A 17,594-nucleotide genomic window follows, 5' to 3' on the forward strand; every position below is an offset into this window, starting at 1 on the left:
TCTTACTGTGTACGCAATATGTACCTTCCGGGCCGTCCGAGCGTTGCAGCGTTGAGCGATTGTCGAGCAAGACTGTGAGGGTGCAGCGTTGAGTTGGTCTTGGTGTAGTTTGTCGTGGTAAAGGAGCAAGGGGAATGGTTTCCTCACTGGGCAGGCGTGAAGACGGAAGCGTGGCAGGTCGGTCCACATGATGCTCCAGAGACCGTGTTCCTAGCAATCACCGAGGCCGTGCCCAGAGCGCAACCAGACAACTCCAGACCACCACCAGCCAACACGAACGACACCATCTACACCTGATCCTCAACCCACCAGCACCACGCGCCATGGCTTCTGAAGCGCCGCCCCCAATGGACGCCCCGGCCCCAGCCAACGCACAGGATGCTCCCGATGCAGGCGATGCGACCATGAAGCCCGTCAAGCGGTCGTGGAGGTAATGACGCGCCGACCCCAACACTGCAGCCCCCAGCTAATTGTGCAAAAAGACGCAAGTACCGCAAGATGCGCATCAAGTTCGACGAGGCCATGACGGACAGCGACAACCTCATCAAGCAGGAATGGAAGGCCATGGGCACGGCGCGCCGCCTACAGGAGAACAACGACCAGATTCTCGACATCCTGCTCGAGCTCAATGAACAGACACGCGTCAACCCGCGCCTGCGCTACGATCTGCGCCACCTCTCCCAGGCCGACACCGCCGTGGATTCTCTCGAAGTCGGCCCTGGCCCGGAATTCGTCAAGCAGCAGCTGCAGGCGCTGAGGGATGACGTTGCCGCCAACAGAATCACCCCGGACGAGTACGCGACCAAAGCAGACCAGTTACACACTTCGCAGGCCATACAGCAGACGCTCAAGTCGCTCGCCAGTCTCCAAAGCAAAGTCCCCCACACGACGCGCGCCGACCTGCCAGACCACCCCATTGAGGGCATCGACCTCAGCGAACATGCGCCAGGCTACATGTCCCCTGCCCACGAAGACGAGTACCTCCTCGCGACCGACCAACTCCTCGAGCAACCTGGCTTCGACCAGACCCTCCAACAAGGCCGTCCCGTCCGTCTCGCCTCCGCCCAACCCCCGCTCAGCGAAAAGGACCTTACTGTGCGCAACCCCGACAGCGTCTACAACTGGCTGCGCAAGCACCAGCCACAGGTCTTCCTGCAAGACAAGGACGCCGCCCATCACGAGAATCTCTCGGAAAAGTCGGCCGCGCCAAAGACCACCAAGGCCAACGCAGCCAAAGTCAAACGGGAGTCCAACATCGTAGGAGGCACACCCGGTCCCCGCGACCACGACGACGAAGATTCCGCCGCCCCCGAGACCGGCAAAGGCCGACGGAAGACGGGCGGTGGCGGCGACGACGACACAGCCTACCGACCCAAGGGCGGCAGTTCTCGACCCGCAAAGCGCAAGCGGGAAGAGGGTGATACGCCCGTGGGCAAGGGAAGCAGGAAGAAGAATCGCGCCAGTACCGGGCAACCTGCTTGACCTACCTCCTAATAAGCCGCGCAGTAGATCAACCTTGTCACCTCCACAACGCCGCCCTAAATGCAAGATGCCCCTGTTGCATAAACTATGAAAACAGGATCGCCTCATCTGCAATCTACATCTGCTGCATAGAAGATTATATGACAGGAGTGCTCTGCAGTATCATGATTCCTCATGGCGGCGCTCAGACGTTGCCTTGGACTCGATATAAAGACCACGACTATGAATGTGTTCTCTCCCCGTCGCGCGTCAAAGCAACAGGAAAACCTGTCTTCGGTAGAAAATTCACTTAACTTCGAGTTGGAGTGGGAGCTGGCGTTTTTTTTCTTTCTTATGGGAACCATTGGCGTAAGAGAGCGGGTTTAGATATACCCTTGGGAAAACAATTACTTCCAGGAGATTGAACGCACAAGGAGTTTGGGGGCCAAACTGGATATTCGGTATTCTACAACCAGCATACGGAGATATAGCTGGTTCCAGCTTTGTACTTGTACAACCAACATTTCATATTCATACAGAACGTTTGATCAATGCAACTACCGCAATGGCTTTCCCCTCGCACCCCCAACCATGACCGTCTCAGGGGCTGGCTGGCTCTCACTCATAAAAGGCAAGCTCGTCTCAAGCACCTTCTTTCCATCCACTAGCAAACCGTTGCCCGCACGCTGATCCTCAAGGTAGGCGGTCTTCTGCCTCTTCTCCTCGAGATACTGTTTCCTTTCTTTCGTCAGCACCCATTCCTTGGGAAACTCGGCCCTCTTCTTAGGTGTGTGGTGGCGGAAGTCAAACGGCACGTCTTCAAAGCTATCTTTCCCTTCTTTGCACTCCTTGATGAGACTCGAGATGGTGTCGCCTAGGAACCTCTTGTTCTGGGATTGGGTATCAAACTTCTCGCACGAGAGCTTGATGATGGAGGTTGAGGGGTTGTACCGAGGTCCGGCTAGCTTGATCAGCTTGGAGACTTGGGTGGGGGTCAAGGAGTGTGTGTTTGAGAGGTCATCCGGTGAGAATTCAACGACGACTTTATTGGATGCGGGGTGCGATTCGCCAAGGTAAGATGTGTAGCGGAAACGGAAGGGCGTGGCTGCTGTTGGAGGTTCGAATGGACGGGCGAGGTCTAAGATAAGTTAGTATACGAATGCCACCTCATGTCTGTTCAGTATGAAGAGCACTTACGACTCAATAGTGGCAACTCCCACGCAATCAATCTGGCATACTCCCTCAACTCTCTATGTTGCTGCAACTCTCCGTGACCGTGACTCGTCAAGTCATCTCCATAGTAATCCTCGTCCGGCCCCATACTCTCTTCTCCCTCGGCCCAGAATCCCGCGAGCGTCTTCCTCTTGTCGTCTTCCTCGATCTCGAAATCTTCATCTGCTTCTAGACCAAAGTCATGGGTTTGAGGTAGTCCGCGTTTTCCCTTGCGGAGCGCATCGGCGACAACGTTGGGGTCGATTTCGGCGAGCGATGCGCGGAGGTTTTCCAGCATGGCGGTTTCTCGCTCAGGTGTATTCATCTCCCGGAATGCTTTCGACTTTGTGGTGTTGGAGAAGGCTGATTTGGGCAACTCTGGGGCCAATTCGTCCAAAGTCTCGGTTGGTGGTTTCGCATCTGCAGCAGTTGCAGAGCCCTCTTTGGTAGGCTCATTTGCGTATTGGACGGGCGTTGTGGAGAGCGGCCGTTGCCATTGTGCGGATGTGTGCTTTGGTGCTGCTCGAGTTCGTATCCGTGAGGGGCATGCCCGTGACTGCAGGAGCAGTCTTCGTTGTATTGACGCCATTGAGTGTGGTTGTCGAATGGCTGCTGTCGTCGACTTTTCGCGATGCAGCGACGCTTGGCGATGGAGGAGCAAAGTGCGACCGTGCGCCGGGCCAATAAGACGTCTCCGACCTCCGCTCTTACCCTGGGCGACTACCATGCCTTCCATCTGAACTACTTCCTTCATCTCGAATTTTGTAACTATGGCTCGAGCATGATTCTGCAATAGTCTAAATCACATTCACTGAGAACCAAGATCTCCATAAATCATTGTCGCATCCATAACACTCATCATGGCCGATACCTGGAAATGGACACCCAATTCGAAACTCTGCTTCGTTACCACTGGCGCTACTGCGCCATTCACTGAACTCATTAAATCAGTTTTAAATCCTGCATGTCTAGACGCTTTACGAGAATCTGGCTTTACCCATGTCTTGGTTCAGTACGGGTCCGCCAAGGACGTCTACCAGGACTCGTCCATGCTTGCTCAAGCATATATGCGAGATAGCAAATCTACCCCAGATCTCATCATAGACGGCATCGATTTCAATCCAGATGGCCTGCAATCCCAGTTCCAATTAGTTCAGCGGTCAAAAGGACTGGTCATCTCGCATGCTGGTACTATTAACCATACACCAAGTATATAGTCACCAACTAACAAAACCCAGGCTCGGGCTCCATCCTCGAAGCACTCCGTTACCATATCACACTCATTGTCGTGCCCAATACCGGACTTCTGGACAATCATCAAGAAGAGCTCGCAGTTGCAATGGAACGTAACAATTACCTTGTCCGCGGAGACGTCACGTATGCACATTCTCTAATATCGGTAGTGTTATCAGCTAACCAGCCTGTAGAAACCTTGCGCCTGCCATAAAGAAGTCTGATGATTTTCGATTGAAGATGTCGCAGTTTCCACCTGTGACAAGTGGGAAACATCGCGAGACCAAGAGCTTTGCAGCTATTATGGACGAGACAACAGGTTACATGGACTAAGCCACCTAGTGTTCACACGCGTCGCAACCTCCTGTTGTCGGATCGGTCGACTCAAAGGTGACTAGAGAAGTCAGTTTACTGCTTCGACGTGCTCGCAAGACCAGGCCACAACAGGTGGGTGCAACTGGAAAGCGCGCCACACGGTACTTGCGCTTGAGCGTGATGTTATATAGCCTTGGGGTGTCGGTGGCTCTGGTCACTTGTTGAGGCAATCGCTTCCCTTTGCTGTCCTTCTGAGCGACGTTGCAACTTCCGAATGCTTCACGGTTTACGTATGCCTCATGTTTGTATACAAGGTCACAGAGTTACACGCGGATTAACTCTCTAACTTTTCATTTCGACTTCACTTTGATAACTGTTTGTTTTCACACCACCAATTGGCTTTCTTGCTCTGAAAAATTTGGGCCCGTCGCATCCCAGTGTCCCGGAATATATACGGGTAGATTCTACAACCACATTACCACCGGTATGCGTACGCAGCTGTCCATCACAGCAGCGCTAGCTACTGCAGCTTCTCTCGCGGTTTCTGTACCAAGGTACACATTCTTTCATCCGTCTTCGTCCACGTAATCTAATCATTCACACAGCGCTCTTGACGATCGGCATGTCGCCTTCGATTGGGACACGGGCAAGGTTCGAGGTGTTAATATTGGTGGTTGGCTAGTCCTTGAGCCATTCATCACACCGTCGATCTTCGAACAACACAGTTCAGCCGATTGGCCAGTCCACGACGAATGGACACTTTGCGAGAAGTTGGGCCAGAGTAGTTGCGCTGATGTGTTGAAGCCGCATTGGGACAACTTCGTCTCGTGGGATGACTTTCGGAAGGTCAAAGATGCTGGCTTCAACGTTGTTCGCATACCAGTCGGTTATTGGAGGTAGAGTTTTGCCAAAGCTCTACACATAAGTCATATTGATGATTTCCTAGCTACGTGGAGCCCTGGGGCCCCTACACTGGAGGTGCAGCTCAGTATCTTGACGCTGCAGTTGACTGGGCGAGAGCGACTGGTCTGAAGATCATCATTGATCTCCACGGTGCACCCAAGTCCCAGAACGGCTTCGATCACAGCGGCCATGTAGCATATTGGCCAGCCTGGGGCGACTCCGACAGTCTGAGCCATACACATGCTGCACTGAAGCAGATTGAACAGAAATACGCTACACCTGAGATGCAAGACGTTGTGGTCGCGATTCAGTTCCTCAACGAACCGTTCCTGCTCAAGCTCGATCAGAATGTGGTCAAACAATTCTACCACGATGCATATTACAACTTACGGGATATCAGCGATACACCTGCTATACTACATGATGGCTTTGAGAACCCGTCTTGGCTAAATGGTTTTCTCACCAAGCAAGACAACGATGCGCGCAACGTTATTGTAGATCACCACGAGTATCAGATCTTCGACTCTGGGCTGAATGCCATGTCTGTCGACCAACACGTGACTCTTGCCTGTAACTCTGTACGTCGCAATCTTACCGCTACCGTTCCACCATGAAGTGCTTGCTAACCCACCCTTCAGGTCAGCAACTACGATAGCTCAGACAAATGGACAATCGTGGGTGAATGGTCCGGCGCCTTCACCGATTGCGCTCCCCACCTCAACGGCTTCAACTACGGCTCCCGCATGGAGGGTAGCTTCCCTGGGTCTTACTGGATCGGCTCTTGTGCCGGCAAATCCGGCCCTGTGTCTACATGGTCTCAGGACTGGAAGGATAGTGTGCGTCGCTATATTGAGGTTCAACTTGATGTGTATGAAGCCAGGACAAGGGGTTGGATCTTCTGGAACTTCAAGACTGAGGGTGGTGCAGGAGAGTGGGATTTGTTTCAGCTGTTGGACGGTGGAGTCTTTCCGCAGCCGTTGTGGGATAGACGGTTTGGAAAGGCTTGTGATAACCTTTGAGGCAGGGGCGTGATGGGTGTGGTGGAGTGGGATGAGAGACGGGCGTGTGATGTTACGGATGATTAGCAAGGTGGTATAAGGTGGTATAAGGTGGTACTCGTGGATGTGTATGTTGCATCTTATTGGATATATACTGACATTGTGTACCAATAAGAAGGGTCACCTGGACGTCGCTTCCCGTTTCTCCAAGTCATGTTGTTAAGTTTGTGCGTTGTTCATACTCGGATGGACTCTACCCTACCACCCGATCCGGTGGTGGAGACTATGATTGGATCTAAACACGTATCATAGGTAATAATCAAATCACGAGGGCGTATAGCTCAGTGGTAGAGCGCCTGCTTTGCATCTTAATTGGGCGAAATTGCAGGAGGTCTGGATTTCGATCATCCATCCGTCCACAGCTGAGTAACGAGTCTTCTGGCTCGCCCATCTTTTTTTTTTGTCAATTTATGCCCCACATAAATAATCTTACAAGCCTTGCTTGCGTATGCTTTAAACGCATCATAGGTGGAGAACGTACAAATGTGGTACTTTCCAGGAGCACACCACTCGCTTTGGCAGCACCTACCATACGTCAGTTTGGTCGTTGTAGCATGTAGTTTCGTCTGACCCTTCACGACCGGTATCTCATCTCTTCATCCCGTTTCTTTACTCGATACACTCTCACCAAAACAAAAAACCAGGGCTTCTTCTTCACCCGTTTATGATTTCTGGACTGCATTTCATCTACACGAAAATCTTTTTGTCCCTACATCTGTCCGCATCTGTCTGTCATATACACATACCACTAGCGTTCGAAGTACCGTGATTCAGTCGAGAGCAATGACTGTCTTTTTATTGGTGGATCGATACACGTAGCCAGGAACAGCAACGGATAGAATCCATCGCGCGACATTCTTGCAGTCTTGCCGTGATGCGATGACGATTGCTTGGTAGTCGACATCTAAGCACTCCTATGAAGTATCTGTTACGTGAGGCATTGCGGTGCAGGACACTAGTATAAGAGGAGACGCGCATCTACTTTTGTCAGGAGGTGGGAAAGTACGTATCCCGATTCGGAGGAGTTCTGAGCAGTACACTGCGTCCGCGCGAAAAGCGTGTTCCTAGCAGAAGGAGGATGTCTCGGCCGTATCACGGAGGCACAACCTTGCCTGGGGCGATGCGTGCAGAGAAGCGCGAACTCTGCGAGAAAGAAAAATCGTTCTGCAAGGAGAAATTTTGCTTAGAAAGCCTGAGAGGTTCAGAAGTCCAGAACCGCGTATCGTCATCTGCTGTTCTCCGCACATCCGTCAATTGCTGCTGTTACGCGTGCGCAACGGAATACGACGTGGGTCTCCCCGCTCGCTACGGCCAACAACTCCTGTCTCCTGTCTGTGTCACGCGCTCAGATCCTACTGTGTACAAAGTCTTATCGGAGCGAAGGTTGAGGGAGAACGCTCATATTCATGGGAAGTTCCAATTCCAACAGATTAAAGTGTGTATTCATACAGCCGTCATCGAATGAGGATCGCTCCCACTGCCGCCCTGATTGTCATGGAGTGCCGAGCCAATTGCCTTGGATTCCAAACGTCCGGTAGTGGTTTTCCTGGTCTCTTAGCGCAGATTGCCGGTGCCGCGCTCGCTAGCTTTTAGTGCTGGGAACTGCAGCAACGGTTTCGCGCCAAGTACCACGTACCAATTTTGGGCTGTCACTGAGCATTGGGAGGCCCTCAGTGCTTCATTTTCATCCAGAAGATAACAAACCTGCATGCCCCTGCTCTTCAACCGCACAGGCTCCGATCGTTACTTCATCTTTCATTTTCAAAGTGGTGGTCAGAGAGTGTTGAGATGTGTTCGCCCAGAAACACATCCAACCCTTCGGGCACGAACATCCCCAGGTAAGATCTAGCTCCTTATGGAAAGCTATCTTGGGCACTGGTCGGCTAGTGCTGCTGACATGTACCGAGCCACGGTCGAAAATTTCGAATTACGTTCATCGAAGTTCCTCAGCTTTTCGCGCTGGAGTTCAACAGACAGTTGGATGACAGATCGCGATCATTGCGTTGCTTCTCCCGAGCGATTGACCTACCCTGTGTTGCCTAGTGAACTACGAAAAGAAGACCGAAACTATGTCTTGTGAGATGGTTGAGTATGGCAAAAGCTCCTTTCACAAGACGTTTAGTCTACTTTCACGACCCGCATCGTTCATGCAGTGTCAAGACACTTCGTGGGGAGCTGCGTAATGCAGACGAAACGTGGAAGCACAGACGAAATGTGATGGGGAAAGTCAAGAATGCCGTCCAAGACCAACTGTCAAAAAGCTTTTGATGGATTTTAGAGTTCCGGACCGGTTTGCGACGCCCTGTTTTGGTAAGCTTCAATAGCCCCAAGGCGCCTCATTATCAACGGCTTTCACGCGAGCACTTTTGGAAATTGAGCACATTTGATCGATCGTGGTGGGTGTGTGGTCTGGACCTCGTCGCTAATGACCTGCTCCACCTTATTCTCCGAGCATCCCAGCGATCGTGTTTCGCATCACATGGGACGCCTCGATGCGACGATGAGCTTTGTCGTCAAGTGACAGGTATCGTGAGCTGTCTCTATGGAAACGTTGGAGCTTGTATAGAACTTACTGACATGTCCATTATGCAGCCCAACAGGATCTGAATGGTGGACATGGTTGCGTCTAATGTGTGCGCATGTTGCTAATGTAGGCGAAAAATGCACCCTGGTCCTCAAGTTCCACTGATGCCCCGATGACCTCAGCGGAAGAACGTCCGAACGACAGCGTCGCCCCGCTTCATGGAGCCCGACCTAGCCATAGCCCAATCAGCGCATTCACCGGCGGTCGCTGGACTATTGACCGAACGGCTCTGCATGGATCAACCGTTTTTCTGGCGTAATTCGAAGATCGCCCCGCCTTGCTTTGCGACTGTTAGCGGGGCCGGGGCGGACGCGCAGCTGTGTTTCCCAGTTTCAGTTGTATTTGTACCCGTCCCACCCGTCACAACATAACAACAACAAAAAGCAACCCAACATGCCCCTATCAACATAAACACCCACGAGACCCGCACCCTGAACGTTTGAACCATTCCAGGACCACTCCACCAGGACTCAACCCCAAGTCAATCAGGATGACAACCACCATCGGTATGTCATACGAGGACCTTCGGCCGCAGGCTGTGCGGCCGAAGAAGTCCTTCTTCCAGAGGCTGAACGACACTCACGATCAGCTCATCTCGCATATGCGATCGTTAAAGGAGGACCCAGTACTCTCAGTCAAGCAAGGGGAGCGCACGAGAGCATCATCGACGACTTCGCTCACATCAACACCCGAGTCAGACCGTGAAAACTCCCAGGATGCCACTCGCACTACCGAGATCGACAACGATGACCGGATCTCAAGTGGCTTCTTGTCCCCACCACTCTCACCAGTCGAGGGCAGCTTCTTCCCTATCCAGCAGTTCCTTCTGCCCAGGGATCGAAAGCCCAGCAAGGAGTTCATCCAAGGCATGCAAGGTTACGTGCACTGGAAACAGGCTACTTACGAGTCGACTCTCAGCCTTCCCATTTCTCCACCGGGAACGCCGCAAACCTCGTACTCTTGGAGCTCCTCCAGGAGCACAAAGAGCGAGATGTCTGACGAGCAGATGGACGACTGGCTCGACCGCCCCATGGACGCGGAAGTGCATCGCTATCGCAAGGTTTCAGCCTCATGGCTGGAGGGCTCGAATGAGTCGGAAGAGGATGAGAAGAGGATCCATGTGATCCAAGAGCATCCCGATGAGGATGACAGCGCAGCACGGGAAGAGCGCCAGCACATTTCCGCCATGTGGCGAGAGACCTGGTGCATGCAAGATTCGAGAGAGGGCAGCTTCATTGAAGATTCACACAGCGAAGTTGCCCCAGAAGCGACAGAGGACGTTTCAGCAAAACAGAACGAGGGGAGTAACATTCAGTCAAAGTTGCTTTCGCTACCAGACGAAATTCTGCGCAGCGTCGCCCTTCACGTACCTCAAGAGCACGCTCAGCCATTCCGTCTCAGCTGCATGAAGCTCAACCAGCTTGTAACAGCATCATAGAACGTCACCTGAACCAGAACAGAACATTTCATTTGTCTTTACATTACACTACACATCGCTTCCGACATTTGTCGAGATAGGTTAAACGATACCCATAGAGAGGCCAGAGAGAGCTCACGCTCGCGGACGATGGACCCGAATCAGCAGATTTTTTGGACAGAATAATAATAAGATGTCTCCATCGATGAGAGGAAGCCCATAAGGCGCACAGGGGAAGCGAGTCCTAGAAAATAGACTGCCAGTATGCCGAGTGCTACTATGCTCCAATAGTTGAGATCACTAAATAACAAAACCATAAAACATTATTCTCAAACACTGCATCCACTCTAGACCATTTCCTTTGCTTCTGGTCTCCAAAACGTCCTCCCTTCCGGATATAGTTCCTGCGAGTGCACCGATTCGCTCACATCTACCTTCGTCGTAACTGTAATATCACCCAATTTACCAGATGCTTGCGCTTTGTTATTGTTCAGCCTCGTAATGCTTTCGGTGCTGCCTCTTTCTACGACTGGAGAGCTGCTTCCAGATGAACTTCCGCTCGTCTCTCGAGCTTGCTTGGTTTTGGCGTCGATCGTCGTCAACATGTACGCTTTGCCAGCCGCGCCATAGCTTGCATATTCGCTGTCTAATGCCTTATTAGACGATAACTGACCATAATCTCTGGCTGCAGAGCGCTGCTTTGAGCCTGGTCCGTATGCGCTTGAGTGGTAGCGAAGCTGCGAGGTCTTGCGAGAACCACTGCCGTATGTGGAAACGAGTATAGAGCGGAAAAGCGGTTTGAGGCAGGGCAGATTGCCAGCGATGATACCAACGTTGCATTCAATGACAGTCCAGATGGTCATGTTGCGCGAGTCCCACAAAAGGTCGCCCTCGCGCCCGTAGGCGGGTAGGTAGGAGAGTTTGACGAAGGCAGCGGCCGTGGCGAACGTTCCGAGACCAAGGATACATATGAGAGAAGCTTTGTGACGGCGATTCATCTGCACGCCCCATAACATGGGAATCTAAATGGGTTCATTAGCAGAGTATGTAACCGCTTGGAGTAAGGTGGAGACCCACAGGTATGCCGACTGAAAAGGCAATGTCGGTAAGGATGTTCAGCACGATGTTGAGAAAGCCCAAGGCTTGTCTTGTTTTGACGGTCCAACATGTACCCTTGACGCGTTGGTCCCACATCAGACGGATATCCGTGCATTGCAGTAGAACTGTAAGGACACAGCCGACCGTATAGACGCCCATAAACGCTGCAAATAGTCAGCACCTCCATAGTTGTAGTCTGAGAAATGGCGCTTTTACCCATGATACCGCTGATTAGGCGTTTGTAGAATTTCCCGACCGCGATTCTCAAGAGGAAGAAACCCACCGAAATCTTTACAAAACAGATTGCGAAGAGAAATATGGGCTGAGAAATGAGGTTTAGCCTGAGGCCCGCTATGAAGTCCTCAGGCTTGATGTAATCGACATGCTTTCCTGCTCCATAGTGGACTTGGGGTACGACGAGGCATTGACCAGCAACGCACTACAAAGCTGTCAGCAACTATACCAGAAGTAAATACTCTACTGTTTCATACCAACATCATAGCCAACAGCATCACATAGTCCTGATGGCAGATAGATGTCAGTGGAGATCACCCATGTTCACTGCCGAGCACTCACGTCCCAACCAACATTCCTGATCATCCTAATCCTAACGTAAAACCTCGCAATCGTAGTAAGCACGGCCACGATGGTGACGGTTAGCGTAGTTCCGAGGATGGTTGGGCCCTCATTCTCGTAGGGACGCATCGGCGGCATCGCTGCGCCGCTCTGCTGCATCGTAGAGCGTACGTCGATTGGGAGTAAAGGATTTCAGAACACGCGATTTTCTCAAAGAACCAGCAAGATGCTTGTAATATAACACCAGCGATCGGGAAATGGAGACGGACGTCAGGGGTTTCACATGGCTTTCGTGTTCTGAGACCAGCAGCTCCTGTCTGCGGTTCCTCAACGCGCCACGCGGAAAAGCCGAGAGAATATAGTTAACGGCAAACCTTGTTTTCATATCACCCATTACTTAAAGAGTAGATGGAGGATGAGCTATCGAGACTGGTACCGGGCAGGAACAACATAGCCTGCCGAGAAAGCACTTGGACTAGTCTCGCTAACAAGAAAGGTGGCTGTAAATGACTGATTCGAGACGAAAGCATACCTCGGCAGGACGAACTGACGGCGCGGGAGATGGTATGATGTGACAGACATATGTCCCTGCAGACGATAAAGTCTCATGTGCAGGGTCTCGAGCAAGGTGCTGGGTACGGTAACCTCCGTGTAATATGGGAATCCGTGTGTTTGGTAACACTGGCTGTAGCTCGCACAACCAATGTAGTGATATTATATCGCAGTATTCCATCAATCAAGAAACCTTTCAGTTGTTCTGCGCTCGATCGTTCGGCTAACACGCTGATACCATCGATGAGCTGACTCGAGTTCATAGCTGAGTCGCTAGCCACGTGGGTATCGACGTTACCAAGATGTAATAGGAGTGTATGAGATCTGAGCTGCCGCATGAACCGTACCCTCAATATCGTTAAAGCAGGTGATCGAGACTAGTAGCCCGCATGTTATACCGTTTACTGCACGTCTTTGAAACTAAAAACACTGAAGGGTGCTAGTCGTGCAGCACAGGTTCTTGGAAGGTGAGCTTGTCAAGTCGAACAAGTGCCGACAGGAGCAGAAGGGGGTCTGCGGCCCGTCTAAGTACATAGACGTGACATGGCGATGGATACGAGACTCAATTCGACTTCTACAGTCGTGTAGATATTGGTAGAATCTATCACAAACCTATTCCTAAGGGCTCACCTTACTCATAAGCTTCAGAACACTCTGTAGAATATTCCTAATATGCTTCTCCCACATGCCGAGGAATATGTGGCAACCGCTGAAGAATCGGTTAATCTCCTATACGCTTGTCGCTTCCCAGCACCTCATCCGGAAGGTCGCAATGCCCGGTAGGCCTCTCGGGACTCAGAAGATGGTGCTTAAGCCAATGGTAACCCTAGAATGGGTGTTTCGGTGCGACTGGACGTTACTGTCGTGATCGATATTATCCGGTAGCTTGGAGGCCTTGCTCTCGGCGCGGTTCATGGAGTTGAGGAGGCGGGACGGGGACGCGGCAAGACGGATCTCAGCCTTAGCGGAGCTTAGCGCTTCGGCATGATTTGCGCCACCAATGTCCAGCCGCATCGGATGCTTCCCATTCTTCACTCAACTCGCACGATATCCGAGAAGCCAATCCCAATGCAGAGCCCTGAATCATGGAAGGATGAGTATGCTTTCAAGGAGGTTTTCTAGACTTGAACTGCCGCCTGTAAGAAAAAATGTTCCTTTCTTCCTGCACGTTGGTGGACCGCGGCTCAACATGCAGGGCAGTGGTGTGATTGCCTGCAGACGTGGAACAGGTTGGTATCAAGGCATCCCGACATAATATCACACGTTCAAAAAGGTGGTTGGGGTACAATCTCAGAGTTATATGTTGCACAGGACCTCAGGGACCACCTAGCTAAAATCATTACTCGCATACCGCATGGATCAGATCGCCTTTCGCTCATCATGTTCCCGCGCACGGAAACATACTGGGGCTCTTTAGCCAAACGATATTGGGCCAGCGGGGTCGCCCAAAGATCCGGCAAAGCTCCACTTGACATTGTAGTGCGATGTGAGTTGTCCGGCAGACTACATCCGGGTCTTCCATGTACATGTCGCCGAACGATAGCTCTGTATACGGCACGCTTGCGGCAAAGGCGCGCTTGATAGATAGTCCGCCAATCTAGCCTTGAGGTCCTTGCGTTCAGGGCATAACGTCTGCTCGGAGATGCGTATACACATGCGCCAGGCACCGAAATATTATGGCCCCACACGTGGCATTACCTTGCCTCGATGCTTGGACGTCAGCTTGAGAGACAGTAAGACTAGCTGCGGTGCACTACACAGTTCTAGCAAAGATCAAGTGGCTCTGGGAGGTTCTCGCCCCTAAATCCCGGCACTGAGGCGTGGCAGGCCTATTTTTGAAGCGGTGTAAGACTATCCTATGATATATATGTGTAAGAAAACGCCTTTTTCTTTTTGCACCACAGCACAAGGCCTCATCTTCCGATCAAGCAACCACGCCCATATCTTCCATTCACTTGGTCAGAATACAACATGCGTTTCAACTCCCCTCTAGCGCTGGCTGTTCTTGCTGGAACACTGTCGAATGCACTACCAGCTCCTCAAAATGCGCCTGTAGATCCGTCTTCGCTACCCACTTCGGCATCGACCGATCCGACGATTGCTAGCGAGCAACTTGATCAACTGTTTGCGTTCGCTCAACAACAAGCGAACGAAGACCTAGCAGCAAGTTCGTCGAAGAGAGCCACCTGCAACAAGAACACTGTTGCGGTGCGCAAAGAATGGAACGCCCTATCGAACACAGAACGGAAAGCCTATACCGATGCAGTGCTTTGTCTTCAGGCGAAGAAAGCAAACACGCCTGCCTCACTCATCCCTGGAGCAAAGTCACGATTCGATGACTTTGTCGGTAACCATATCCTAAAGACTATGGAGATCCACTACACCGGCACTTTCCTCGCATGGCACCGGTACTTTACCTGGCAGTACGAGCAGGCTCTTCGTAACGAATGTGGATACAAGGGTTACCAACCCTACTGGAACTGGGCAAAGACCGCTGTCAGCGGTCTTGACAAAGCGCCAATGCTCGATGGATCTGCGTATTCCATGTCAGGCAACGGAGAGAAGATCGCTGGCCAGGGCAATGTCGTCATTGCTGGCAGAGGCGAACCAATCATCACTATCCCACCCGGTACCGGAGGTGGCTGTGTAAAGAGCGGTCCGTTCAAGAACATGAGTGAGTATTTCCATTACTACAGCGCACTCTCATCGACATAAACTGACTGTGATTATAGAGGTTAACCTTGGCCCTGTCGCCTTGAGCACAACCAACGGTACCGAAATCGCCAACGGAGATGGCCTTTCATACAACCCGAGATGTCTGACGCGGGACTTGACCGACTACAGCAACAAGAAGTGGGCTAATGCGGCTGCCATTGCCGACTTGATCATCAACAAGAAGGACATCTGGCAGTTCGAGATGGTAATGCAGGGTGTACCAGGAACAGACAGTCTGGGTGTACATGGTGGCGGTCACTACTCCATGGGCGGCGACCCTGGCCGCGACTTCTTCGTATCTCCTGGTGACCCACTGTTCTACCTTCACCACGGTATGATCGACAAGGTGTGGTGGACTTGGCAGCAGCTTGACACCAAGACCCGTGTGGAGAGCGAGAAGGGAGGTGTTTCCGGTACCGGCACGTTTTTGAACAACCCACCTTCGGCTAACACGACCTTCGATACTGTCATTGATCTTGGATACGCTGCGAGTGGATCACAAAGGATGGAGGATTTGATGAGCACGACCGAGGGACCGTTCTGCTACATCTACGTGTAAACACGAATGTTTGGTCATGAAATATCTAATGAGAATTTAAATAGACATTAATCAATAATACTACACATCTGAAGACCTGACGAGTGCTTGAAAGCGTTTCATCCACCGAATTTAGTGCACTACACAGCATAGAACGCGGCTTTCCACCTCCACCGCCACATCCTCGCAAAACCAATCAACACACCACCACCGATCATACAAGCACCTGCTACCTTGATCACAACCTTCTCTCCGTTCTTGTTTCCTTCAAGCAACGCTGCCGCTCCAACAACACCACCAAAGGCACCCAGTCCAGCCAGCGCCATGATGATAGCCACACGCGCAGGCATATCATCCTCCCACTTCCCCTCCACTTTCTTGCTGAGAAACATCGCCACAACAATCATATGGAGAGACAGTACCGCACCAAGCGCGACACCATATGCTCCAGCAAGTAGAACAACAACGTGGAGCCGCGGATACAGCACTGGTGTAAGGCAAATCGCACCAGCGAGTACCGAAGCAGCGACAAAAATATTGACAGCTCCAACCTTTTTCAAACTCCTCAAGTTTGCCACCACCGATCCCGAAACAGCCGCAACACCCAGCATACCGAGTATCCCATACGCCGCCGTATCGGGAAAGAAAAGCCCAGGCACCTGCGTCACTAAAACGACGTTGAAGACCGGATATACCAACACGCCCGCAAAAACAAGGACATAGCCCAGTATGAACCACATCCCACCCCCTCTTGCGTCTTCAAGAAACCCCTTTGGCATACAAAGATGGAGTCTATACCTCTGCGTCCAAAGTTCCTCATCCTCAGGCTTCAGTCCTACTAGGAGCAGGAACGCAGAAAGTAGTGTAGCGCCCATGACGCCTCCATTGTACACATACGCCAGCCCGCCGCCGCTGTTGACGCCGCCAAGACCAGCATCTTGGAAAGCAAAGCGTGCGATGACCGTATACACAACCGCGCCAGCAAACGCGGCAAAACCCGACTGTACAGAAACCAAGGGTACATCGTTCCGGTAATGACTTGCAAGGACCAACGTACTGATCGTAAAACATGTCCCTAGTGCTCCTCCTAGAACTAGTCCACGTACGAGTAGAATAACAATGTAGTTCTTCTGAACCGTGTAGCTGAGAAACTCAGAGGTAGTTGCTACAACGATGGCTACGCCGAAGAGTAGTTTCCAACCCCAACTCGACCACCGATATCCGTGTTTCCGATTTGCTAGCGCGTTGTAGAGATGGCCGACAGGCAGCGGTGAGGCGAGCAATATGAAGATTTGCAGGCCGATGACCACAGCGAGGGAAGCAAGCGACTTGGTGGGAAATACGCTGGTGAAATCGTGTTCTAGCCTTGAAGCTGATGAGAGAGGAATACCGAGGACGTTGAAGAGAACAAGCGCTTGGGCGTAAATTCTGTGATTGGTAGGTTAGCTCGTATTGCACTGCGATACCAAGAGAGGGGATTGAGTACGATCGGTTTCGGTGTCTATGAGCTCGCTCGGGCGACGAGGGTACGGCATGAAGTGGGTTGCCAGCGACGCTGCCTGGGTTCCATTTGTTCCTTGCAGCGGGCTCACCGAAGTTGCCTTGTCGAACGGCGGATATGTTGGGTGGTTCGGGAGTTGATTGGTGTGGCATTCCGAGGGGTGTCAAAGATGGATGTGGAGCTATAAACGTTGTATGGTGAGTGATGTGGTTGGTGTTCCAATTCGAGGATTCTCTGGGAACGAAGGACAGAGAGGGAGAGAAAGAGAAGATGTGATCAATGTGCAAACGAAATGGAGTACAAGCCATAATTGACTGATATAGAGTGTTATCGTGGTGGCCTGTCAAACGCATCAATTATACGTCAATGCCCTCAGTAATGTCGATTTGTAAATGTACCATGACAAGAAAAACCTCAGTACATGATTTCGA

General features: G+C 51.6%; 7 protein-coding genes across 7 annotated transcripts; 4 read left to right on the forward strand and 3 right to left on the reverse strand.

The window, feature by feature from the left end:
• Window positions 1-323: 323 nt before the first annotated feature.
• Window positions 324-1,482, forward strand: GT037_001599 (uncharacterized protein; the record flags this gene model as incomplete). The annotated part of the gene is made up of 2 exons (XM_038926646.1): window positions 324-430; window positions 483-1,482. The coding sequence occupies 2 exons, from the start codon at window positions 324-326 to the stop codon at window positions 1,480-1,482; spliced, it is 1,107 nt and encodes a 368-aa protein (XP_038789938.1).
• A 536-nt stretch (window positions 1,483-2,018) lies between these two features.
• GT037_001600 (uncharacterized protein) lies at window positions 2,019-3,427 on the reverse strand (the record flags this gene model as incomplete). Its single annotated transcript, XM_038926647.1, has 2 exons — window positions 2,019-2,599; window positions 2,659-3,427. The coding sequence occupies 2 exons, from the start codon at window positions 3,425-3,427 to the stop codon at window positions 2,019-2,021; spliced, it is 1,350 nt and encodes a 449-aa protein (XP_038789939.1).
• Window positions 3,428-3,533: 106 nt separating this feature from the next.
• GT037_001601 (glucan-beta-glucosidase precursor) lies at window positions 3,534-6,143 on the forward strand (the record flags this gene model as incomplete). Its single annotated transcript, XM_038926648.1, has 6 exons — window positions 3,534-3,861; window positions 3,912-4,050; window positions 4,683-4,775; window positions 4,827-5,117; window positions 5,168-5,702; window positions 5,763-6,143. The coding sequence occupies 6 exons, from the start codon at window positions 3,534-3,536 to the stop codon at window positions 6,141-6,143; spliced, it is 1,767 nt and encodes a 588-aa protein (XP_038789940.1).
• Window positions 6,144-9,256: 3,113 nt separating this feature from the next.
• Window positions 9,257-10,204, forward strand: GT037_001602 (uncharacterized protein; the record flags this gene model as incomplete). The annotated part of the gene is made up of 1 exon (XM_038926649.1): window positions 9,257-10,204. One exon carries the CDS (start codon window positions 9,257-9,259, stop codon window positions 10,202-10,204), a length of 948 nt encoding a protein of 315 aa, XP_038789941.1.
• Window positions 10,205-10,530: 326 nt separating this feature from the next.
• GT037_001603 (uncharacterized protein) lies at window positions 10,531-12,016 on the reverse strand (the record flags this gene model as incomplete). Its single annotated transcript, XM_038926650.1, has 5 exons — window positions 10,531-11,205; window positions 11,261-11,445; window positions 11,498-11,720; window positions 11,773-11,802; window positions 11,858-12,016. 5 exons carry the CDS (start codon window positions 12,014-12,016, stop codon window positions 10,531-10,533), a joined length of 1,272 nt encoding a protein of 423 aa, XP_038789942.1.
• Window positions 12,017-14,380: 2,364 nt separating this feature from the next.
• On the forward strand, window positions 14,381-15,683 carry GT037_001604 (di-copper centre-containing protein; the record flags this gene model as incomplete). Its single annotated transcript, XM_038926651.1, has 2 exons — window positions 14,381-15,083; window positions 15,142-15,683. The coding sequence occupies 2 exons, from the start codon at window positions 14,381-14,383 to the stop codon at window positions 15,681-15,683; spliced, it is 1,245 nt and encodes a 414-aa protein (XP_038789943.1).
• A 119-nt stretch (window positions 15,684-15,802) lies between these two features.
• GT037_001605 (uncharacterized protein) lies at window positions 15,803-17,315 on the reverse strand (the record flags this gene model as incomplete). The annotated part of the gene is made up of 2 exons (XM_038926652.1): window positions 15,803-17,090; window positions 17,149-17,315. 2 exons carry the CDS (start codon window positions 17,313-17,315, stop codon window positions 15,803-15,805), a joined length of 1,455 nt encoding a protein of 484 aa, XP_038789944.1.
• Between the last annotated feature and the right edge of the window lie 279 nt (window positions 17,316-17,594).

Source organism: Alternaria burnsii (genome assembly GCF_013036055.1).
Source record: "Alternaria burnsii strain CBS107.38 chromosome Unknown 750, whole genome shotgun sequence".
Lineage (NCBI taxonomy): Eukaryota > Fungi > Ascomycota > Dothideomycetes > Pleosporales > Pleosporaceae > Alternaria > Alternaria burnsii.